General features: G+C 59.1%; 2 protein-coding genes across 5 annotated transcripts in view; both read left to right on the top strand.

Moving 5' to 3' along the window:
- Positions 1-19,757, top strand: part of FBXO42 (F-box protein 42) — a 50,979-nt gene extending 31,222 nt beyond the window's left edge. For all 3 annotated transcript variants that reach the window (XM_083802653.1, XM_083802655.1, XM_083802654.1), the window contains 6 exons: positions 12,429-12,582; positions 13,606-13,716; positions 14,358-14,454; positions 15,546-15,602; positions 16,060-16,176; positions 16,345-19,757. In XM_083802653.1, the coding sequence (XP_083658779.1) occupies positions 12,429-12,582; positions 13,606-13,716; positions 14,358-14,454; positions 15,546-15,602; positions 16,060-16,176; positions 16,345-17,445 (1,637 nt within the window). In that variant the 3' untranslated portion in view covers positions 17,446-19,757. The remainder of the gene's footprint in view (positions 1-12,428; positions 12,583-13,605; positions 13,717-14,357; positions 14,455-15,545; positions 15,603-16,059; positions 16,177-16,344) is intronic.
- A 1,453-nt stretch (positions 19,758-21,210) lies between these two features.
- Positions 21,211-23,266, top strand: CPLANE2 (ciliogenesis and planar polarity effector complex subunit 2). Of its 2 annotated transcripts, XM_083802656.1 has the most exons (6): positions 21,211-21,324; positions 21,630-21,740; positions 22,245-22,397; positions 22,490-22,614; positions 22,713-22,849; positions 22,964-23,266. In XM_083802656.1, the coding sequence occupies exons 2-6, from the start codon at positions 21,656-21,658 to the stop codon at positions 23,181-23,183; spliced, it is 720 nt and encodes a 239-aa protein (XP_083658782.1). In that variant the 5' UTR covers positions 21,211-21,324; positions 21,630-21,655; the 3' UTR covers positions 23,184-23,266. The 2 variants fall into 2 exon arrangements, with proteins under 2 accessions (XP_083658782.1, XP_083658783.1); XM_083802657.1 differs by lacking the exon at positions 21,211-21,324 and having other exon boundaries at positions 21,541-21,740.
- The last annotated feature ends 120 nt before the right edge of the window (positions 23,267-23,386 follow it).

Below are 23,386 nucleotides of genomic sequence, written 5' to 3' on the forward strand. Positions count from 1 at the left end.
TGCAGCCTGGAAATAGGAGGCAAAGTACATCTTCTGAAGGGAAATCTGGCTGACAGTGCACACAGAAATGCTTCAGAGAGCAGCGCGCTGTAGTTATGCAGGCATCTGCTGCTCCCAGGGGCTTTGGGAGTGAAAACTGCAGTTGGGCAACATCTACAGCAATTTCTGGTGCAAAACGCATCGTTGCAGGGAGCGCGCAGGCAGACGGGCTTGCTGCGTTTGAAAACAGCAAGCTACACCCTTCTCTGCAAAGGCAGCAACGTTCTTGCACGTGGAGCTTAACTTCATTGCTGCCCCTCCAGAGAGCAAGCTCAGAGCTTGTTTGGCCAGCTCCGAGCTGCAGCTCCGTGAAGCTCAGGTATTTCTTGGTGCCTCTTGGTCCCTGGGTTAGTCTGTGCGAGGCAGACAGGATGCTAATTTGTTTCTTTCTTCACTTGGGCGGTTTTGAAAAACGTCTCTAATGAAACTTGTGTTATTAAATATGAAATGTTTCAAGGCCAAGAGAAGAACTGGCAGGTGAAGTGTTCTTTCTGTTGATTTCTTTTTTTCCCAAAGCTGTGACGAATCCATCTGCTGCCGCCTCATTGGGAAAGTATTGCTTGTGCGCGGAGGGCTGGTTTCCAGGACATTAATCCATCACTGCTCAGGTTCAGTAGGATCGCTCTGCGTTGGTGATCAGATGCTTAATCTGCGCGGGTTTTGGTTTACAACACACATCTGTCCTCCCTTTGATTTGCCAGGCCCCGTCCTCCATTCCCGCGGCCTCTTCCGCTGTTTGTGTTTAACGTCTGAAAGTGGATTTTTGATCCGTTTTCTCCTGAGAAATTTTGCAGGGATCTGTCCTGCACATGCATTCACCGAACCAGGCAGGAAGAGCCCAAAGCCTGCTGCCCCCTTCCCTGCATTTTGTACGGCTCTTGGACGTGTTCTGCCTGTGTACCAAAGAGAGCTTGCTTTGGGAGAGCAGTCGTTAAATAAATGCTTCAGAGGCAAAGCCTTGGGCTCTGTAGTTGGTCGGCAGAATGGGAAATGGGTGTGGTCTACCTGTACCAGGGTTAAGAAGGGAAAATATCTGTGCCACCTCTTCAGCGTTGTGCATGCACGCGGCTGCAGCGCAGACGGGGGGGAGCAGCTGGAAACCTGCTCACGCTGCGTGTTTCGGAACAGAGCTTTAACCTGCAGCTCTAAAACGTGCGCTCGTCTGAGAGCAGCTGTGCTTCTTGTCCCCAGCTCCCTCGCGGGGAAGGGGATGGGATTTCCTTTGGTGCTGGTGCTGCTCCGTGTCCAACCGCGGCTCGCTGGGCACCCCGCTCCCTCCGTCCCCGCTGGCGCCTGGCTGCAGGCTGCCCCTGGCCCACCTGCGTCTCCTTTGGGATCTGATCAGCGTGCGCAGGCTGGGCTCCCAGAGCGCTTCCGTGCGCTGCGGTTACGGGAACAACACCATAATTGCCACGGAGTTCTTGAAATCGCCCCATAACCTCCTTCCTACATCCACCTTATGGCTTGAGGATGGGGGCAGAGCCTGTTTGGAAGTCACAGTCAGGGTCCCGTCCTCGTCTTGTTCGCAGGGCCGCCGCTGCCGTCGCTTCTCCGTCGTTGTTGCGTGCAGCGGTGCAGGAATGCGGTGCCGGAGGCAGGCGCTCTGAAGGAGCTGGGAACGGGCCCAGGGCTCGGGGCTGGCTCGCGTCGCCCGTGCAGGCGCTGCCTCTGCCCGAGGGGGTGCTGAGCTCGCTCGTGGCGGATCTCGCCCTGGTGTCAGACCCTCACCACGCGGCATAAAGCTGGCTTTACGTCAGCAGGCCGGAACGCCGGGCGGTTTCTGCCTTCCTGTTCCTGCTCTCAGTGTGCTGCATCCATCCTGCCATCGCTGGACGTTCAGCAAGTTGCCGTCTGCGTGCACAGCTCGGGAAAGCAGTCCCTGCCGTGGGAAGCGCGCTGCTCGGTGTGACAGCCAGCCTGCGTCCCTCAGCGCGCCTCCTCCGGTGTCAGCTCTGCGGGGAAATCTGCTTTGCCCTCTTGATGCCCTCTTGTCGTGTCCCTGACAGCTTGGCCTGACGCGGTAGGAATAAATGGTGTTCTGCAGGTTGGGGGCTTTCACAGGGGGAAAACGGGTGGAGGAGCCTGGGAGAGAAGCGGTTCAAAGGGAGATGGATGTTGTAAGCAAGTCTGGTTCTCCTCTCGCCTTGGTACTGGCCCAGGGACTTGAGGTTCTCTTGAAGGCCCTGAACTGCACGGGAAGGTCTGAGCAGCTGCATGCTGGTGCAGAAGTGGAGTCAGGCGGAGGAGATCCCAAGCATCCGCTCCTCCCCGTGGAGCACAGGGCTAGGTTTCAGTCTGTCATATGCCAGATCTTTCGTTGAGATCTCAGACGTGGAGGGCCTGGGGCTCCCCGCAGGCTGCAGCCAAGGCAGTCCTGGCAGCGCCTGGGTGTGCCCCAGCAAGGAGCCCTCCAGGAGATGGTTTTTCCTTGCCCGTCCCGGCTCCGCTCCATAGCTCGCTGGCTGCCCCCCCTTTTTGCTTGTGTCCGGAATAAGATACCCTCTAGAAACATTTTGCAGGGAGGAGCCCTTTTGTTTTGGTCCTTGGCTGATCTGCACGCCCCTGGCTGACTGAAACGTGGATGCAGACGAGGAAGGAGCCCCCAGACCCCTCCAACACACCGCCCGCGGGGCAGCGAGGCCGCTCCCGATGCCCTGGGAGCCGTGCGGTGCTGCGAGGACAGCCGAAGCTGGGGGTCTGCTCGTTCCCTCCCTCGGTCCTTCCTTGTATTCAGTTTCTTATCTTTTATCTCTGGGAGCACTCGCTCATTTTTTTCCCCAGAAGCACAGGCCAGAAAACAGACCCCTCTGAGGGCATTGTCGGCGCGGGTCTGGCGTAAAGGCTTGAAAAACAGTTTGTTGCTTTAACCTCGTCGGATTTAGATTCTGAGAGACGAGGTCCCCGGGCGCAGATCCCTCCAGACGTGAGCGGAGGAATTTTTCCCACTACTTCCTTCATCAGCCTCCAGGGCCCGTGCAGGGAATTTTTAGCCCCCGTTTTCCCCGAGCGGTGCCCAGAGGTAGCCCCGCGCAGGGACGGGGCGGGGGCTATCGAGGGACGCGCGCTGCGTGCCGCTTTGCAGCACCGCGGGTTATACGCTCTCATTTTGAGTGTGACCCTGGGCCGCCTGAAAATATTGCTGACGAGCATGGCGTACCAAACCGGGGAAAAATATTTGTGGCCCTGTTGGTAAATAAGACGACCGTGATCTGCAAAAATAGGTTCCTGATGCTAGGAGTCCTTATATAGACAAATGGGTAGGCAGGCCGTGTTAATGGTGCTGGCCACCCGGTAGCTGCCAAGGAGTTTGGGAGCTTCTGAGTGCCTCATATGTCTGAGATTTGGGTGAAATTTTGAGCACGTGCTGTTGAAATGTTGCATATAAATCTCCATTTAGAAATACTCATTCCACCGCTTGTGAAAGCAAGCGCTTGGAGAGTGATTTGCTTTTTAATGGCCTCGAAAGCACAAGCCTGTCATTTTTCAAACTGGTATTTCCATAAGCAGAAGTTAAGGCTGATTCTGGAAGAGTTTTTTTGCTACACAGGTATTCAGGATGTTAACACACTAGGTAAAAACTGTGACAGCTTCTCTGCAGGGGACTTTTTCCTGATTCTTGATTTCACAGAACTGCAGAGAATTTCGTTTCTGCGGGATGTCTGCTCGCCCGAATGTGGTTGACTTGAGCCAAGGTATCTGAAAGCTGGTGGGAGGCTGTGAGAGCAGCCAAGGCACTTGTGAAATCTCGTTTCCTTCTCTCTTCTGGAAAGAAGGTTTAAAAATGCCAACAGGTGCACCGGCCACATGTAGCGGCGCTCAGCGCGGCGCCGTCTCTGATAGAAACAAAGCATTGCGCAGGAAGAAAGCTGAGAGCCTGAACCTGCTCCTTCTGAAGGTTGGTGCCAAAATCGGGGGTGCTGCCCTTGCAGGCGGTGCGGGAGGTACGGGGCCGTGGCAGAGCCTCCGGCCGGGCACAGCCGCCCCGCTCGTCCTGCACGTGGTTCTTCCGTCCTCTCCCCAGCTCTGCTGCACGGCGCTCCCCCCTAGGTAACAGGCACAGCTCCGTTTGGGGCTTTTATTTCAAAGCCCTGCTACCTGGATGGATTTACGACAAGGTAAATAAATCCTGTCGGCTGGGAAGGAGCTCAGAGGAGACTCGGGGAAGGTCCTGCCTGCGAGGCTTCGGGCAGGCTGTGCTGACACCTATCGGCAAGAGCTCCTCGCAGGGCACCCACGCGGCTGGGCTGGAGGCTTGGCTGCTCCTAGCTGCTGCGCCTGTGCCTTGATGGCCCCGTCCACGAGGTCACGTAGGTAATATTCAAGATTGAACGCGCAATATTGACTTTCTGGGGTGTACAGTCGCTGGTACGAGGTGCTTTCAGAGAACTCGAAATGCTCATGCCTCATAACCCGATTCTACATCTTTCACAAAAATGCGTGCTTTGAAAAACCTCTTCTTAAATCCGGTAGGCACGTGGGATGACAAAGCACTAGATCATGCTTGTCTGCAGTCCAAAGGTGAATATTTATTCCTTGCATGAAATATTTAGCAAGTTTGGCATTAAGCGCTGGAATTACTGGAACAAGGGAGAAAAGCGCGCTCCTCGTGTGAACAAAGCACGGTGCAGACACCGATGGCTTTTGGAGGTCAGCCTGAAAACAAAAACTGGGGAGACAGCGAGCACGGGAGGCGCAGGTGAAAAGGGAGATGCAAAGAGGTGGGCTGAGCGCTGTTTCGTGTGTCGTCTGGGGACTTGCAGTAGGCACACCTGACCTGTGCAGGTGCCTTCTCTCCCTACCCACTGCGGTCATGCTCGGGTGCAGCGCACCGGAGGAGAGGCAGGTCAGGACCCAAGGACCGGGTTTTCAGTAAGTACTCGCATTTTCTTTGCAGCCACAGTTCTGAAATGAGCATAGCCCGGCTCTTCCTGACGCTGAGCTGTTTGTGCTTGTTTGGGGAGGCTTTTCTGACTGCGCACACAGGATGCTCCTTAAAGGAGAGGGCTGGTTGAGGTTTTTTAGCCTCTTGGTAGCTGTAACCTCACCAAATTGCACAGCAGCCATTTCCTGAAACACCAGTAATTTTGTGTGGGGCTGGAAGGGGTTCTCAGACCTCTGAAATTGCCCTGCCATGTCCCTCCCGTTGTGGCAGTGGAACGGGAGCTAACTGGGAGCGTGACTTGAGTGAAAAGTGTGGAGCTCAGCACAGACCGAGCACGCTCCTCTGCAAACCCACACATACTTCAGTCCCTTCCCTACAATTACTCTGTTATTACCACATCGTAGTCTGATACAGCAATTTCCATTCCTCCGTTTGCCTCCTTGAGGGAAGACGAGTAGCAGGAGCTGATCAGCCCTTTCTCTCTTTGACGGCTGAGCTCTTTAATTAGCAGCAGAGCTGTTTTGTGTAGGATGTCGGACTGTTACTCAAATCACCTGAAAGTCTGCAGGGTACAGTATCACTGAGGTGGGGGAAAAACACGTAATAAAACAGAGAAAGGTGGATAGCTAGTTGTCATTCTGATTCCACCCACCTAGAGAGAAAGGGAGCTTGCAACAGCAATACCGTTTACGGCACGGCCAGCTTTGCATTTCCCAAAACCCGGTGAGGTTGCAAAGAGGATGGGGGTGACCTCACCGTGAGCAGCACTCGGCACCTGGGAGTGACGCTGCCGGTGACAGCGCCGTGAGAAATGTTCCCAGCCGGGATAGGCACCAACAAAACCCCTCCTGCACCGTCGTGTGCTGGGCACGGTGCAGAAATTGCAGCAGAAATTGCACGGTGCAGAAATTGCATCCTTGTTTTCAGCTATTAAGAGATAAGGGGCAAAGCCCCAGGGCGTTCTGGCACCCTTATCTCGTTGCCGTTTGCCCAACACCGCCGTTGCTGTGTAAGGATGTTTCTGACTAACGCTAGCAAAGGTTGACTCAGTGATCCTGTTGCACAGGGTTCACAGGGCACTGCCTCTCCTTTCAAACAGCGTTGTGGACACTAAAGTTGGGCTGCGTGAGAATTTCCGGGCCAAAAAGATGACTGTGACATTGCAAAAGCCTGGAGGTGACTGATGGGGTTTTCTGACTTCTGCCTGCCCGGGAAAGGCTGCGGGACGCTGGACCTTCAATTCAACGCCCCGAGCCTTTGCTGGTGTCGGGTGGGAATTCAACACCGAGAGTGCAGCCGAAACTTTGCTGCGTGACAGCTGCCCTAAGCCTCAAGGGGGGGGTAGGTTCTGTACCCTGGATTTTATATTCTTGCAGGGAACCTCCGCTCGGTCTGCAGAGGTGCACAGATTTCTTTCCCCCACGCTAACTGAGCAGCGCTCTGCAGGCAGCAGACACGTGTGCCTGCAGAGGCTTTGATTGAGGCAGGCTGCGCCTGTCGGGAAGGCGACTCAGATCCTGTTCAGTTTTTCTTGAACTCTACAAAGCTCTGCGAAGCTGAAGTCCTCTCTGTGGCATAGATCTCTTTTCTCATTTAATGCTTCCTGGCAAAAGAAAGGAATTTTTTTTGAACCCAGATTGGAGGGAACACTAAGTCACATGTGGCTTTGGTAAGGGAAAATGATACTTTCCTGGCTCTTAAAAGCCTTAAGGTTTAGCAGCCCCAGTCAAAGCCGGTCTTGAAAACGTCCGTAATCCCGGTGCCTCGTTTTGAACGTCTCAGGACAAAAACAGGTGAACGTCAGATGCTGGATCCGGGGCAGCTGAGTGCTGCGTTACAGCGAGTCCTGAGTGCTGTGGTTTGACTTCTGGAGAGAGCCAGTGTGAGGTGTGCCACCGAGATGCCCCCTTTTCTCATCGGGGTGCTCCGTTGGCATCTCCCAGTTGTGGTGCTGGGGCTGGGATTGCCTGGGGTGCTGCTCCTCTGCCCGTAGGCTCCTCGTTGTCTCGCTCAGCACACCGCTGGGGGAAAAGCTTTCGGGCAGATCTGCCGACTACCACGGAAAAATCCAGGCTGGACCGTGAAGCCAAGGGATTTTTTCCTTCTCTGGTTTCCCTTCCCATAGAGGGAGAAAGATTTGGGGATTTCACGCTGTCAGACGAGTTTCAGGATACGCTGAGCAAGGCAAAACGCGACCTTCCCGGCGGCAGGACGAAGCCGCTCCGCACGAGCGTGGTCGGGGTTGTGCCTCGGCCGCGGTAGATAACGCGCCGGGGGCGGATGAGGTTTCCAGATTAGGGCTCACCATTTGGTTCCTTTAAGTCTGCTGGCCTGAAAGCCGGGCTAGTGAACCCAGGCCGAGCGCTGCCCGCCGGGAGGCTGCAACCCCGACAAGCCGTCGGGGAGAGCAGGAGCTCCCCGAGGGAGCTGCACGCCCGAGCGGTGCGAGCGCGGTGAGCGCAGGCGCCCTTCCAGCCCCGCTGCCCCTCGTTCCCGCCGGGGACCTGGCAGCCGGGCGGCCTCTGCTTCTCCCCTTCTAGAGAGGAATTTGCCTGTGACCGATTCTTTGCAGTTCTCTGTAAGCACAGCACAAACTCCTCGGAGCAAAAGCCTGCACAGCGTTTCGTTCTGCTGCAGCCGTTACGCTGAAACACCGTGACTTTGCAGAGCTGCAAAAAGCTCGGGAAACGCCAGGTTCCTGGCAGAGGTCGCCTTCCGTATCTGGCTGCTGGAGCCCAGCATCCCTCCGGCTCTTTCCCTGGGAGTAATACATTCCGCTGATAATGTCCCTGCAAGATTAAGTGCATCCGTGTAATGGGATGTAATTTGTTGAACAAATGCAGCTTGCTGGCGGGGCGAGGCCAGCTTCCAGAGGAGGGTTTTTCCACGTTCCCGGGGCTGTGGCCGCGCTGCCCGTGGCGCTGGTGCGGGCGGCAGCTGCGAGCCCCCCGAGCCTGCCCTGGGCCTGCTCCCGGCTTTCTGCGCGGGCCGTGGGCGGCTTTGGAACCTGGGGCTTGGCTTCCTTCGCAGCGCAGTGCCCTGGCTGCCGGACGAGCTTGCTTTAATTTCTCAGCTTGCCCTTTGAAATTGGAAACCGGGCTGTGGGCCTGTGTTTGTTTATCCCGTCGCTGCTTGGAAAGTGAATCAGCTCGGGATGACTGCAGTCGGCTCACTGGAGCCCGTCGAGAAGAGCATCCTCTTGCTGGAGCCAGGGCTGCTGGAGAAATCCGTCAGGCCGGGCAGCTACGGCCCCCAGCCATCGTTGGTAGCACTCCTCTAATCTGTCCAGAAAGCCGAGTCTGCCCAAATAAAATTCCCACAAACTTTATCTCCCTCGTGCCACCCGAGAGCTCCTTCCATGTCTTACCCTCACCCCTGAGCTGGTGCGAACACCTGGCTTCACTCCGTCTCCTCTCCTGCAGAGTTTCCCCATTTGGTGCTGCTCTGAACCAATTCTTTCATCTGTGCAGTCCCGTCACATCAGGCACCCGGCAGCTTTTCCCTGCGTTTTTATTTTCGTCTTTTAAGCTCCGCTTGATGTTTGTTACGTGCCCTCTTTTTGGGGTTGCTCGGGGCTGTGCCTGACTTAGGTAAAAGGCTGGTCTGGAAATTCGTGTTAGCGTGCCCCTGGAGTGAGGTTTTTCTTTTGTGGCTGCTGATCTCTGCGCGTGCTGCTCCGGTGGCATTAGAGGGCTGAATAAATGGGCTTTAAAAAATGCTTATAAGGACATATCATAAATAGGTAGCGTTCAGAGCTCGTGTCAGAAGCGATCAGAGGCTGGCGTTTCTCTTCCACACGTCCACGGAAGCCAGAGATCTTTTTTGTTTGTTTGTTTTTGAAAAGTATGTATCTGCTTTGTGAGCCAGGAAAATCCATCAGCTGGAAAAAATAGCTCGACTGGCTTTTAACTCCTCATCTCCACCGAATAAACAGCATCAGCTGAAGGGAGATGTTCCCTCTGTGCTCAGAAGTAGTTAATTGTGCTGCACCCTCTGCGTGCTTGGATTCTTATCCCCAAGGAAAGATAATCTGATACTGGGCTCGATGGTGTTACCGGGGCGCGGAGCTTGGAAACGCGTTTTGTGCTCAGCAGGGAAGAGCCCCCTGCGCCTCTCAGCAGCATCCACCGAAGAGGCCGTTGGAGCGGGTGCAGTTAGCAAGCGATGCGCTCCTGCAGGCGCTGCCGTACTTCGGACCACGGCAAGGCACAGAAGCCGTTTCATTTCACAGAAGCCGTTTCGTTTGCAAGTGTAATAGCAGAGCGCTCGGAGCAGTTGGTGACAGCCCCGAGAGGAGGAAGCCCTCCTGTCGGATACGTCGCTGCCAGCCTTTGAACCGCCGCGCGGCCGGCCTCTGAAGCTCGGACTTTGAGCGAGTGGCTGCGGGGCCCAGGGAAGTGGAGCCGTGTCCCTTTGATGTTGCTGGTGCCGTACCTGTCTCCGCGCTCCGCATACTTGAGACCTGAAGTCACAAAGGCTGCGGCCGCCTCTGCCGCCACCACCACCTCCCCCTCCTCCTCCTCCTCCTCCACCCCCTCCTCCTCCTCCTTGCTGCCTTGCCCCGTGCCGCTGCACCCCTCGAGGTGCTCCTGCCCCTCCTGGGCTTGGTGGGAAGGTGGCAGCGAGTTGGAATGGAGCTGTGCTCAGACACCAACTTCTACCAAAGCTGCTTTTGTATCACTTTAAACCTCAAGCTACAAGCCTCGGGTTTGAGCAGCATCCGCTGTTGCTACAAAGCTAAGCGGGGTTTACTGGAGCCCCCCGACAGCTGCTCGGGCAGTTCTGTTTGCAGTCAGTGCCCGTGCGTGGTCACGTTGCAAACATTTTTATCCTGCCATCGCTTTTGTGCATCGCCTGCGTACGCACGAGGCTGCTGTTAGCTCCGGGCTCGCTGGCAGCGGCACCCAGCAGCTCCTGCGTGCCTTAGAGATAAGGCAGCGGTGTTCATGCTCCAGTGTTCCTACCCCAGGTTTCAGCCACCCTGGTGCACGTTTCTGGCTGAACACAAGATCAGTGCAGTTAAGGCACCTTTATAGGACAGGCATTCAGCACAGCCACCTTGCAGAGAGCCACCTCGCGCTGCGGCATTTGCCCCGTTTCTGCGCGCTCCACCCGTGGAGCAGAGCTCGGGGCTGGCCCCAGGACATGGCTCCGGAGCCGGGGCAGGCGCCGCCCCGCAGTGCCTGCCCCTTTGAAGCCCTGTGCACGCCGCGGCCGTCTGGTCGCTGCGCAGGAAGAGGCTGCGAGAGGCCAGCTCTTCCTTTGGCTTGTGAAATCGAGATTTTTCCTGCCTAGCAGAACGAAACTCTGCCTTCATTTACACCCGCACAGCGTCCAATAATAGGCCAAGCTTCCTGAAAAACCAGGGCTAGCCTCTGCCTGGGGCTGTTTACATGGTTGTTGTTGGCTCCTTTGGGAACCATCTCGGTGTCTGAGGCAGGGGCTGCCCTTCAGGTTGCAGCAGGAGGAAGGCGGCATTTCTCACTGCCCGGCAGCCCGAGCACGGCGCTGGGCTGTCCCCCTGACCCCAGCCCGACCTGCACGGGGACGATTCTAGCCAAGCCGTCTGTTTAAGGCCAACTCCTGTCCCAGTTTAAAACCAGCACTTTTTGCATCGCACTGGTGTCCCTGCTGCAGACAGACCCACGCACCGGCCCGCTGCGTGCCCCCGTGCTGTCTTGTGATGTCCTGGGCGGAGAAGCAGAGTGGTGGGTAAGGGAATACGCAGCCAGCCAGCTTATTCTCTCCAAGTCAGGTAGAAACTTTTCTGGCAATCAGCTTGCCATGCCAAGCCTGGGAGAGCGACTTTCAGGCTCTGCCAAGGAAATACTTGGGTTGGAAACCTGCTGGTGTGGATTAATGAATTGCACACAGCCAGGAAAACTGGAAGTCTGGAATTTGGCTGGGAACAAAAAGTAACCAAACATGACCCTCTCTTGGCACCTGTCTTTAAGGAGATGTTGGGTACGGTCCTGGCCACGCTGCGTACCTGCCCTAGCAAAACAATTGTTTCCCGAACAGCTTTATTCCCCTCTTCCCCCATAACTGCAGCACCCGAGAGCAGCACCAAAACCTACTTTGTCCCTAGAGAAAGGTGGCAGCAAAGCCCCTGAGCCTCTTTTGTGCTTGGCTGGGGGTTGCTTTTTGGCTTGGCTTTTACCACCCACCACCTGGAACCCATCACAATCGAATCGCTTTTCTCAGCTGCAGCATCTTAAAATAGCTGCTCTGGTTTCTTTTAAAAATAGTCTCGGTTCTGCATGTCATTACCTGCTAAAAATGCTTCTCCCGGTCCTATTAGGACATCAGAGAAGAGCAGTCGCTTTGTTATCTCAGCCTTTTGGAGAGGGTGCCGGTGCTCCTACAGCCACGTGCGCAGCCTTGCCCTTGGGTTGCCCCTGGTCCCGCGCGTCCCTGGTTTGGGTGACGCTTTCAGGTGACATACTCAGGGTCAGCTGAAAGCGTGCCTGCAGAAGGGGAGGAACCTGCTTGCTGTGATGGCCACGGGAAGGGGGATGCTCGTGTCTGCCCACTTCAACGTCTGAGGCTGCAGCGAGGTGGTAACACAGCTCCTCTGGCTGCTGGAGCAGGCGGGGGCTGTATTTTTGCAGTGGGACCGCGGCTGCTTTTCTGACAGCTTCAAAGGGATCAGGCCCTTTGAGAGCTGCCCCTGAGAAGAGGCTTTTCACTTGAAGTCGCTCCTGCCCTGAGCGAGCCAAGGGCCACCCGAGTGAGAGATCGATCATCGGAGAGATGCGGGGCACGGACTGCAGGCAGGGCGCTCGCAGCACACCAGCGGTGGGTCGAGAGGTGAGATCAGTGCCTGGGAAAACCCTCGGGATGTGCGTTCAGAGCACAGGGCGTCGCAACAGCAGGAGGCCGCGTCTCGCTTTTGCACGCGGCGGTCCTGCTCGGGAGGTGCCTGGCCTGAGCAAAGCCTTCCAAGCCTCCGGCCGGATGGGCGAAAGTCCCTCGATAATTTTTGGAGGAGCGCTGCCTTGTGCGAACTCGGGGAGGGGCTGATAACTCCCGCGGCAAAGCGCTCTGGGTTTCGCTGTGCCGCTTTGAGAAAACGGGATTGGGTTTCTGCTGCCGCCTCGGAGCTCCCAAGCGATCTGCCACGAGCGGCGCCGGATGTGTTAGAATTAGTATTCATTCTCACTCCGTCCTTGGGGAGAAGTTAGTAGGTATTTGGAGGTAATTATTGCTTTTATTCAGTGCTAAAGCAATAATTTAAAGGGATATGTTAGAAAGCTAGTAATTTCCTGCCAGTGACTGACAGATGTTTTGCCATACATGAAATGTGCTTTCAGGCTCCTACTAATTACAATGACACAAATTGGCAGTAGTTTTCTTCCCAGGCTCCCAACTCTAATTTTGCCTTCTTTGCTGCTTTTTTTCAAAGGTGGAGCCTCCACGTCGCCTCACTTTGGTAAAATTCCTGAAGGGTTTGATGCCTGTGTTCGAGCGTGGCTTCCTAACCGTCCCCTTTTCCATCCCTGCCCAGGTTCGTACCCCTCTCCCAAGGCTGGTGCCACGCTGGTGGTCTACAAGGACCTGCTCGTGCTGTTCGGTGGGTGGACGCGGCCGAGCCCTTACCCTCTGCACCAGCCGGAGAGGTTCTTCGATGAAATCCACACGTACTCGCCCTCCAAAAACTGGTAAGAGAACCTCTGGATTCGAAGCACGGGCTTTGAGCCCTGGAAAAAGTGTCTGCGGCGCAGCTGGAGAGCTGCCCGAGGTGTCTCCGCAGGCCCGCCGGGACTGGCTGGGAGGGACAGGGGAGCTGCGCGCGTTCGTGGGTGCCAAGGTGTGGCTGAGCCCGGCGTGTCCGCGAGGCTCCCTTTCAAACAAAAAGAAGGCAAGGCATCGCTGCTCGGGCCCGGAGACTCGCACGCACTGCTGTCTGACACCTCTTGGGTGGTGCTCGCTTCCGTGTTGCTCTGGACTTGGACCGAAAGCCTGCCAGCACCACCCCAGTGCTCTTTGGAACATCTTCGGGGCGGGCGGAAATCTGGGTGCGAATATTCCCAGCGCGTAACTCTGCTGGGAGCTTGAGGTCTGCCTGAGGAAAGTAAGGGAGAAAGCCTTAGCTCCTGGAGGTTTCGCTTTTTGGTGGTGATCCGAAATTCAGGGGACAGGCGATAAAGCAGGTGTCTGTGTGCTGTTGTAGAAACCTTTCTGCCTCTGCAGCTCCAGCAGCGAGCGAGGAGGTGGCAGGAATTTTCCCTTCAAACAGCATCCAGCTGATTTTAGACCACGCTTTCTCACTGATGCTTGTGTGAGAAAGGAGCAAATGCTGTATCAAAGCAGCGAAGGTTCTTGCTCCTCTTTCATTGAGAACTTTTAATCATCAAAAGTGTCAATTATCCGATGCACTTCTGGGCAGTGTCGTTAGAACGCTGTAATTAAACTGCGTTGGAAATAATTCAGGGCAAACTTAATTGAAAGGGGCGATATTTCCAACTTGGCCTTGTGACTTTGTCATGTTTTAAAAATGTTGAGCACATTAGTATTTCTAATTAGTTTCGTTATTATTTGGATCTTTGTCGGTTTTCCCTGAGGTTTTCCTCTGTAATGCTTTCTCGAGGACTTTGCTGGCCCGTGGGATTTTTCATTTTGCCATTCATCCAGGACCATCCTTTCTGACCCGGTGCTGAATGTCTTCTTCCCTTTTCCCCCAGGTGGAACTGCATCGTGACCACCCATGGCCCCCCTCCCATGGCAGGACACTCCTCCTGTGTCATCGAAGACAAAATGATCGTCTTCGGAGGCTCACTGGGATCTCGGCAAATGTAAGCGTGGAGTGAAGGTGTCTGACGAGTTCTCCTGCGGGCAAGGAGTTTGTTGTGGTGGCCGTGGGAGAGCAGTTCAGAAAGAAACCTCCGAGGGGCTGGGCTGCGAGACCCCTTTTCAGCAGGATCCCTGTGCAGCAGTCAGCACCAGCAGCTCGGTGCGACTGCCCGGGCTGCAGATAAGCGTGCCGCCGTGGTTGTCTGTGCAGCGCAGCGTGACTCAGCGCTGCCAGCGCCTCTCAGAGCAGGGCCCTGAACTGGGGCAGCCGAGAGGAGGTGAGGCGTGTGGGAAGGTCACACGCGGGTGCAGATCCGTGCGTTGATCGGAGGAGTCTGAGATCATCCTGGCTGCTCACCCTGCCTGCCCTCGCGCACCGCTGGGCTGGTGCTCGCTGCCGGCCCGCTGCAGGCTCTGCCTGCTGGCTTGCTGCACCTTTCACCTCCTGGGGCAAATTCCCTCGAGGCACCAGCCTGCAGAAAACCGATTCTGTGATAAAACCTCTGCCCTGAATCAGCATTTTGAAGCCCCTGAGGGCCTGGTTGTGCCGTCAGGAACCGGGAACACTGCAGCCGGGTGCTTGTTTGGGACTTGAGCTGAGCGCTGTACCTGTGGCTCAGTGTTTCTTCTCTCATCCCCGCAGGAGCAACGACGTCTGGGTGCTGGATCTTGAGCAGTGGGCTTGGTCCAAGCCAAACATCTCTGGGCCCAGCCCTCACCCGCGAGGTGGCCAGTCTCAGGTGATGCTCTCCTTCACTGACTCAGCTCCACGGCAGCATGCACTGCCAAAGATAAACCAGACAGAAACCAGGCACAGCTGAATTTCCAGCTTCCAGGCAGCTCTCTGTGGGTCGTCCGAAAGCTAATGCCCAATTTCTGAGTTACCTTTGCAGTCTTTTGCCCGCCAGGCCCTTGTTTTCTCTAGCCAGCTGTTCTGTGAGATTGCACTTTTAATCTCCCTAACGCTCCGGTAGATACTGCGCTGTGTCTTACACATGACTCAGAACCGTAATGAGCATTTCTAGAAAACAAATTGCTGTTTTACCCATCAGAAAAGAAACAGCTACTGAGCCCCGTGGCGTTTAAGATCAATGAAGTGTTATCACATGGTGGTTTTGCTTGGGGCCCTTTTAATTGCTCCCGTCTCCTGATCCTTGGTTCAGGTGACTAAAGATTGTACCCGCTGAGTGCATGGGTCTGGTGGTGCCTGTTTTAGTGCCTGTTTTAGTGCCTGCCCAGGGCAGGGAGCTTGTGGGAGTCACCTGGCTCAACACAGGTGTCTGCCGCAGCTGGCAGCCCTGCCTCCCCTTCAGTCCCCAGGAGGACACTCAGGGGTGCCTAGTGCCTGACTGGCCTCAGCTGGATGGAAGCACCCCAAAGAAATCACGTCATGTGTGAAAGGGGCTTTCCTTCCATCCAAAGAAAGGGAGAGGAGGGGACTAGTTACCCACCGTGAGCATCTAACACACGTTGCTACGAGCCTGTGGCCTCCCAGATGGTCCTTTCACCCTTTTTGGGAAGAGGAGCACTGAGTCCTCTGCTGTTTGCTCAGCTTCAGGGACGGTAACTGCTCTCGTCTGTAAAAGGGACCGGCTTATGAGCCGTTTGGGACGAGGCAGTGGGGCGAACTCTGCATCCCGCTTTGCCGTGGGCCCAGCAAAACCGGCTTTCCATCCTGGCTCCACACCTCATCCCCAGGCGGACAAAATTCAGCAGCTTCTGTGCTGCTGAGAAGACGTAACCCAGCTCTGCACTCAGAGGCCTTGCCGAGAGCACGAGGGACGGCTTCGCATCCTTCCCGGTCTGAAACGCTCTTCTTTGCCCTCCACAGATTGTAATCGACGACGAAACCATTTTAATCCTTGGTGGCTGTGGTGGTCCCAACGCAGTAAGTATCCTGCAGGGAGCAGGGGCACAAGCCGCACGCATCCTGCCGTACCTGTGAGCCCTGGGTGCTGGCTTGGGCAGCGGGGGGCTCTGCGCGTTACCTGGGTGGCAGTTTGTCCTGCGAACCTAGAACTCCCGGTGTAGACTTCCCAAAGAAGTTGCTACTTCTGCTGGAGCTGCCTTTCGTTCACAAAAAGCACCCCGGGAGTTACCAGAGCAGCCCGCTGAGGTTAACTGGAAGAATTGTCCCTGATTTTGTACTGGGACAGCAGACGGGAATGAAGGGACCTGTCCATGGCCACAGTGGGGTGTAGTCACCCCTGGGTGCTCAGATCCCGGTCAGCTCACCGTGCCTCTGTCTGCAGCAGCGAGGCAGCTGCACAGCACCGTTTCTGCCCCCGATGGGATGATCCTGGCAGCAAGCTGCTCTCCTGCATCTGTCACGCTTTTCTTCCCAGCTGTTCAAAGACGCCTGGCTGCTGCACATGCACGCGAACCCCTGGACGTGGCAGCCGCTCAAGGTGGAGAACGAAGACCACGGAGCCCCGGAGCTGTGGTGCCATCCTGCCTGCCGGGTGAGTCTGGCTTGGGACAGAGGCAGCGGGGTCTCTGGTCTGACTTACCCCCTGTAGGCCTTTTGCCCAGGATGCCCCAAACCCCTTCCTTTTTGCCCCAGTTCCCTCCCCGGAGCCCCAGGGGCCACCCTGCAGTTGTAACCCGTTACCTCCTCTCCCCTGCTCCAGGTGGGACAGTGCGTCGTGGTCTTCAGCCAGGCTCCCAGCGGGAGAGCCCCGCTCAGCCCCAGCTTGAACTCTCGCCCCTCTCCCATCAGCGCCACGCCGCCCGCCCTGGTGCCCGAAACGCGGGAGTACCGCTCCCAGTCTCCCGTCAGGAACACGGACGAGGTTCCCTGTGTGAACGGCCGCTGGGGCACCCTGCGGCCCAGAGCGCAGCGGCAGACGCCCTCGGGATCGCGGGAGGGCAGCCTCTCCCCGGCCAGAGGCGACAGCTCGCCCGTGCTCAACGGGGGGAGCTTATCGCCCGGAGCCGCTGCGGCCGGCGGCGCCTCCTTGGACAGCCCTGTGCAGGTCGTGTCGCCCAGCACGCCCGGAGCCGCTGAAGGCTGTGAGCTGAAAGCCGGGCTCGCCCTGGCGCCGAGGCGGGGGTCGCTGCCGGAGCAGAGAGATCTGCGCTTGGGGTCCATCGACTTGAGCTGGGAGCAGAAACCGGCTTCCGTCGTCTGCCAGACGGACGGTGCGGACAGCAGGACACTCGGCGCCAGCGCGAGGAACCCCCCCGAGCAGACCAACGGCATCCACACGCCGCCCCACGTCACCGGCTCCCTGCCGGGGGCTGTCTCGCCCGGCGCGCTCCGCAGGAGCCTGGAGGCCGTCAAAGCCCTGTCCTCCAAAGGCGCCTCGGCTTCTGCCGCCCTGAGCCCCCCCCTCGTGGCTTCGCCGGGGTCCCCAGGCAGCCAGGGCGCGGGTGCCGAGGCGCGGCCGGGCCCTACCCAAGGCGAGGGCCATTCCCTGCCGCCCATCGCCCGCCGCCTGGGCCACCATCCTCCGCAGTCCCTCAACGTGGGGAAGCCTTTGTACCAGAGCATGAACTGCAAGCCCATGCAGATGTACGTGCTGGACATTAAAGATACCAAGGAGAAGGGACGAGTCAAATGGAAAGTGTTCAGTAGCAGCTCCGTGGTGGGGCCGCCCGAGACCAGCCTGCACACGGTGGTGCAGGGCAGAGGGGAGCTGATCATATTCGGCGGCCTCATGGACAAGAAACAGAACGTGAAGTACTATCCCAAAACAAATGCCTTGTACTTTGTGCGAGCAAAGAGATAATGTGGCCCGAGCTGTGCACCACCACCACCTCCCCTCCCTCCCCGGGGCTCTCCCTCTCCCTTCAAAGTCTGTCGCGCAGGCATTCAAACTGTGAATTAGGGCACAACAAACCAATAAAGTCCAAGCAAACCTCCAGTGCTGCCCGCCCGTTCCCAGTAAGACCCCAGTTAAGCAAATCGTGTTTACAAGCAGGGAGGGAGCTCCCTGCCCGTAGGATCCACGTTGCTGTGCTCACGCAGGAGCTCTCTGCTGTGACCTAGGCCAAGGATTTGGGCTGAGCAGGCAGGAAGCCTGCCATCCCGTAGCCTCTTGAGTTTTTTTTGTTTGTTTGTTTGTTTTCTTCTCCAGGGGTTTGAGAGGCCTCGTATCTCTGAAACTCTGTGGAACACGAGTAGCGGTGGTTTTGTAAGAACCGGCTCAATACCTGCAGACAGGAGGCTGTTAGCTCGTGTGCACTGGTTGTTCCCATGCTTCAAGTATGGCTCTGTGAGGAACGTAACAGCAATACCTGAACAGAAACCTTCCAGCACTGCAAGTTGTGACCTTTGCTCCGAACAAACACGATGCCTTTTTTGCCTCTCACCCCTTTGGCCTGACAGTCTCATTCCTGTCCTCCGTGCAGGATCGTAAGAAGGAAGAAAGGACAGTTTTGCGTTGAGATGCCAAAAATAAAAAATAAAACAATAATTGAGGATCGGATGGGCAGGACTTGCTTTCGCAGCCCTCGCCTCCTTGCCTGGCAGCCTCGGTGCCGGATCTGTGGCGCTGCGCGTTCCCGGCAGGCTGAGCCGAGCTGCCGGCGCAGCGAGTACGTGTTTGGGAGCGCTCGAAGCAGCGGCGCGAGGCGGCTGCTGTCCCTCCGCGCGCCTCGGCGGAGATGGAGCGTCCCTGCTCTGCCCCGGCTCGGTGCCGCGCTCTGAGGACGTGCTGAAACCGGGTCCGAATCTCAGAAATTTGGGGTGGGGAGGTGGTTCCTGCAAGATCCCGACGCGATTTCACCGTCTGACATCTCTGGCTGCTGCGTGGGGGGTTCAGCGTCGTTCTGGATCCCACACAGCAGAAAACAGTTTGCTCCAAAAATCACGTTGCGCCACCAAACCAGAGATTTGGCTGCCCAGGCCCTTGTAGGCTCGGAGATTCCATGTCCGTGAACGGCCCAAACACGTACACAGCTTCTCTGCGCTCGCTGAAAGCAGCACCTCATAGCCTGGGAACGCTTTTTTTTCCAGCCAAAACGATGAATATCGGTAAACTTGAGCATGTGAGCGGCAGGGTGGGCCGGCATTAGCCTTGATAGCAGTAACAAAATCATCTTTGCATGTGCCTCCTTCCGCAAAGATTAAAACAAAGAAAAATCCGAATGGATTGAACCTGTGTGTCCGTCTGGGACAAACTTCCTTCCTTCCTTCCTTTCCAGCTCGAGATTGGGGGGGGGGGTGAAATGGGCAGATTCCGCTCAGTTTTGGTCAACAGCGCGCGCCCAGGACCGGCAGCCGCCGGCGTCTCTCACCCAGCGCCTGAAATAGCTGAAAAGTAGGAAACTCGCCCCAAACCGCAGCCCGGCCCGCCGGCAGTGCCATGACGTGGTCCCCGTCCTTCTCCGTCCCCACCGAGCTTTGCTGGCTTTGGCTCGTCGGAGCCGCGTCCCCGGGAGGGGTCAGGGCTGGATGCCTTCTACCCAAATCCCCCCCGCCCCGCTAAAAGGGGGCCCGGGGAGCCCCGCGAGCCACTCGGGGCTCGGGCAGGGCCCGGGGGAGGGCGATGCCTCGTGCGCGCCGTTTGGTGACAGACCTCTGCTGAAATCCTCCCCGCGCCTCGGGAGCGCCCGCCGCGACGTCCGGCGCGTCCCCCTCCTGCTCGCATGTCCTGGCATCGCCCCCGGAGCGAAACGAAGCAGGAATTTGGGGCCGCTGGCGGTGGGCGCGGCTGTGAGCTCGGGGCGTCCCCACGAGAGGCCGTCGGTCCTCGTGCCGCCTGCGCCCTGCGTCCTCCACCAGCCCCAAATCCCCCTCAACCGGCCCCAAAACCGCCCTCCCCTCCCTGCGCGTCGCAGGAAGGCATGTTCTTGCGATAAAGTCCTCGGAAACGATAAATTCCTCGGAAATGGCCCCGTTTTCCCCGGCGGCGCTGGTGCTGTGAGGTCCCCCCGCCACTCAGGTCGCCCCGGCGCTGGAGGCTCGGCCGCGCGTAGGGACGCGAAGTGATTTCGGTGATATTTAAATCTGTGTACATTTATTATTTTTTTTTCTTACGTTTTCCCCCTTCCTGGATGAATTTTTAGCGGTTTAACAAATAAAAACTGAAGAAACGGACGGCTGCCGCCTGTGCTTGGGGGCGTGCGGGTGGACGCGCCGCGGAGGGATGCGCCCGATGTCCTCCCTGAGGGTTTGGGGTGAAAAGAGCAGCTTTTGGGGCTCCTGGTTGGCAGCAAGGCAGGGCTGGGGGCACACGGCTCCCGTGGGGGGGGTGCTCAGCCACCGGGGCACCCCTTGGGCCCTGCTGCCTGTGGGGCTGCCGTGCCCCATTACCCGCAGCTTTGGGGTGTCCCGCAGCCTGTGGGGTGGGGACCCCATAGCCAACGGGGTTGGGGCGTCCCACGGCCTGCAGGGCTGCGCTGCCGCAACGTGGAGGGCTGGGGGCCCCATAGGGCTGCGCCCCCCAACCTACAGCCCTGGGGTCTCCTGGAGCCCGTGGGGCAGTGCCCCCATAACCCATAGCTCTGGGGTTCCTATAGCCGATAGGGCTGTGCCCCCATAACCCATAGCTCTGGGGTCCTTATAGCCGATAGGGCTGTGCCCCCATAACCCATAGCTCTGGGGTCCTTATAGCCTATAGGGCTGTGCCCCTGTAACCCATAGCTCTGGGGTTCCTATAGCCTATAGGGCTGCGCCCCCATAACCCATAGCTCTGGGGTTCCTATAGCCGATAGGGCTGCGCCCCCATAACCCATAGCTCTGGGGTCCTTATAGCCTATAGGGCTGCGCCCCCATAACCCATAGCTCTGGGGTTCCTATAGCCTATAGGGCTGTGCCCCCATAACCCATAGCTCTGGGGTCCTTATAGCCTATAGGGCTGCGCCCCCATAACCCATAGCTCTGGGGTTCCTATAGCCTATAGGGCTGTGCCCCCATAACCCATAGCTCTGGGGTCCTTATAGCCTATAGGGCTGTGCCCCCATAACCCATAGCTCTGGGGTTCCTATAGCCGATAGGGCTGCGCCCCCAACCTACAGCTCTGGGGTCTCCTGGAGCCTGTGGGGCTGTGCCCTCATAACCCATAGCTCTGTGCTTCCTGCAGCCTACAGGGCTGTGTCCGTATAACCCGCAGCTCTGGGATTCCAGTATCCCACAGGGCTGTGCCCCTACAACCCATAGGTCTGGGCTTCCTGTAGCCTATAGGGCTGTGTCCGTATAACCCGCAGCTCTGGGATTCCAATATCCCATAGGGCTGTGCCCCTGTAACACGTAGCTCTGTGCTTCCTATAGCCTATAGGGCAGTGCCCCTATAACCCATAGCTCTGGGATTCCTGTATCTCATAGGGCTGTGCCCCTATAACCCATAGGTCTGGCCTTCCCATAGCCTATAGGGCAGTGCCCCTATAACCCGTAGCTCTGGGCATCCTATATCCCATACGGCTGCGCTCCCATAACCCGTAGGTCTGGGCTTCCTATAGCCTATAGGGCAGTGCCCCTACAGCCCATAGCCCCGGGGCTCCTGCCCCCACAGGGCTGTGCCCCTACACCCCACCCCCACAGGACCGCCCCTCCCCCAGCCCTGGGCTCCCCCGCGCCCCCTGCGCATGCGCCGCGGCCGGTAGGGGCGGGGCCGAGCCGTGACCCCGCCCCCGTGTGACGTCATCCGAGGCTGCAGCGGCCGCAGGTGAGGGCGGGGACACCGCGCCTTAAAGGGGCCGCGGCGGGGCCGGGGGGGGCACGGGGACACCGGGGGGGGGGGGGGGACACGGGGCGGGGGGGGGAGGGCGGGGACCCGGGGACGGACACGGGGGCTTGGGGGGGGACCCGTGGGGGGGCGCAGGGCTCATGGAGGAGGGAACAGAGCATGGGGGGGGCGGGGACCCCGGCGGGGGGGGCAGGATCCCACGGGGGGAGGGGCTGAGACTTGGGGGGGGGGACACGGGGTGCGCGGGGAACCCCACGGCTCGGGGCCCCCCCTGTGCCCCCCAGGCCTGGGCCCCGTCCCCGTGCCCGCCATGGTGGAGCCGGGCTGGCTGCTGACCCCCGCGGGCCGCCCCTACCTGGCCTCCATCCTGCACAAGAACCAGCGCAGGGTCTTTGGTGAGCCCCCCCCGGTACCCCCACACCACCCCCAGTACCGCCACACCATGCCCTGTACCGCCACACCTCCCCCAGTACCCCGACACCACCCCCGGTACCCCGACACCACCGCCGGTACCCCCACACCTCTCCCAGTACCCCCACACCATGCCTGGTACCCTCACACCACCCCCGTTATCCCCACACCACCCCTGGTACCCCCCCACCACCATGCCCAGTACCCCCACACCATGCCCAGTACCCCCAACACCATGCCCAGTACCCCCACACCACCCCTGATACCCCCACACCACCCCTGGTACCCCCCCACCATGCCTGGTACCCCCCCACCTCCCCCAGTACCCCCCCACCATGCCCAGTACCCCCCCACCACCCCCAGTACCCCCCCACTATGCCCAGTACCCCCACACCTCCCCCAGTACCCCCCCACCATGCCCAGTACCCCCCCACCACCCCCGGTACCCCCCCACCGGGCTGACCCCCCCCCCCCCGCGGTGCCCCCAGGCCTGCTGGAGCGCCCCACGCTGCCGCCCGCGCTGGCCGTGCCCACGGCGCGCTACAAGCTCTTCGTGGCCGGCAAGAGCGGCGTGGGCAAGACCGCGCTGGTGGCCGCCCTGGCCGGGACCCCCGCGCCCACCGCCCACCGCGAGACCATGGGTACGGCGGGGCCGGGGGCTCTCGCGGGGGGGGCTCTCGGGGTCCCCCCCCCCCAGCAACCCCTTGGGGACTCGCCCGGCCTCGCCCCGCAGGCATCGAGGCCAGCACCGTGTTCTGGCCGGCCAAGCCACGCGGCGCCGAGCGCCCGGTCATGTTCCAGCTGCAGCTCTGGGACTGCGGGGAGAGCGCCCTGAGGAAGTTCGACCACGTCCTGCCCGTGAGCGCGCAGCGGGGGACGCGCGGGGGGCGCGGGCCGGGGCCCCGCGGGGGCGCAGACCCGGGTGCGTGATGTCCCCCCCCCCCCGCCGCCCCCAGGCCTGCAAGGAGGAGGCGGACGCCGTCCTCTTCCTCTTCTCCTTCACCGACCGCGCGTCCTTCGAGGAGCTGCCGGCGCGGCTGGCGCGGGTGGTGGCCCCCGGCGAGGACCTGCTGCGGGTGGTGGTGGGCACCAAGTATCCTTCGGGGGGGGGGGGCAAAGGGGGGGGGGGTGAGATCGGGCGCTTCGTCGCCCCCACGGGATTTTCGGGGTGCCGGTTTTGGGCCGTCGACCTTGACCCCGCGCCCAGGTTCGACCTGGCCGCCCACGCCGACGTGACGGAGGAGGACCTGGCGGCCTTCGAGGGCACCTGGGGGCTGCCGGTGCTGCGGGCGGGGGGCGCCGGGGGGGGCCGGGAGGGGCTGGCGCGGGTGGCCCCCCTGCTCGACGCCCTGGTGGGGCGGCTCTGGGAACGCGACCGGATCGCTGCCGGCGTCGCCCCCGAGGGGCAGGAGCCCCCCCCGACCTGAACCCCGCTTTGCTGGGGGGGGGGGAGCCCCTCACTGCGGCGCCTGCCCCCCCCCCCCCCCAGCATTAAACAGCGATGCTTTTCCAACCCGCGCGGTCCCCTGGTGGTGTTTTTGGGGGGAAGGGGAGGGGTCCCCGGGTTTTGGGGTCGGTGGGGTGGGGAGGTGGGGGTTCGGGGGGGCTCGGGGGGGGTGGTCGTTGGTGT

Source organism: Anser anser, assembly GCF_964211835.1.
Source record: "Anser anser genome assembly, chromosome: 17".
Classification (NCBI taxonomy): domain Eukaryota; kingdom Metazoa; phylum Chordata; class Aves; order Anseriformes; family Anatidae; genus Anser; species Anser anser.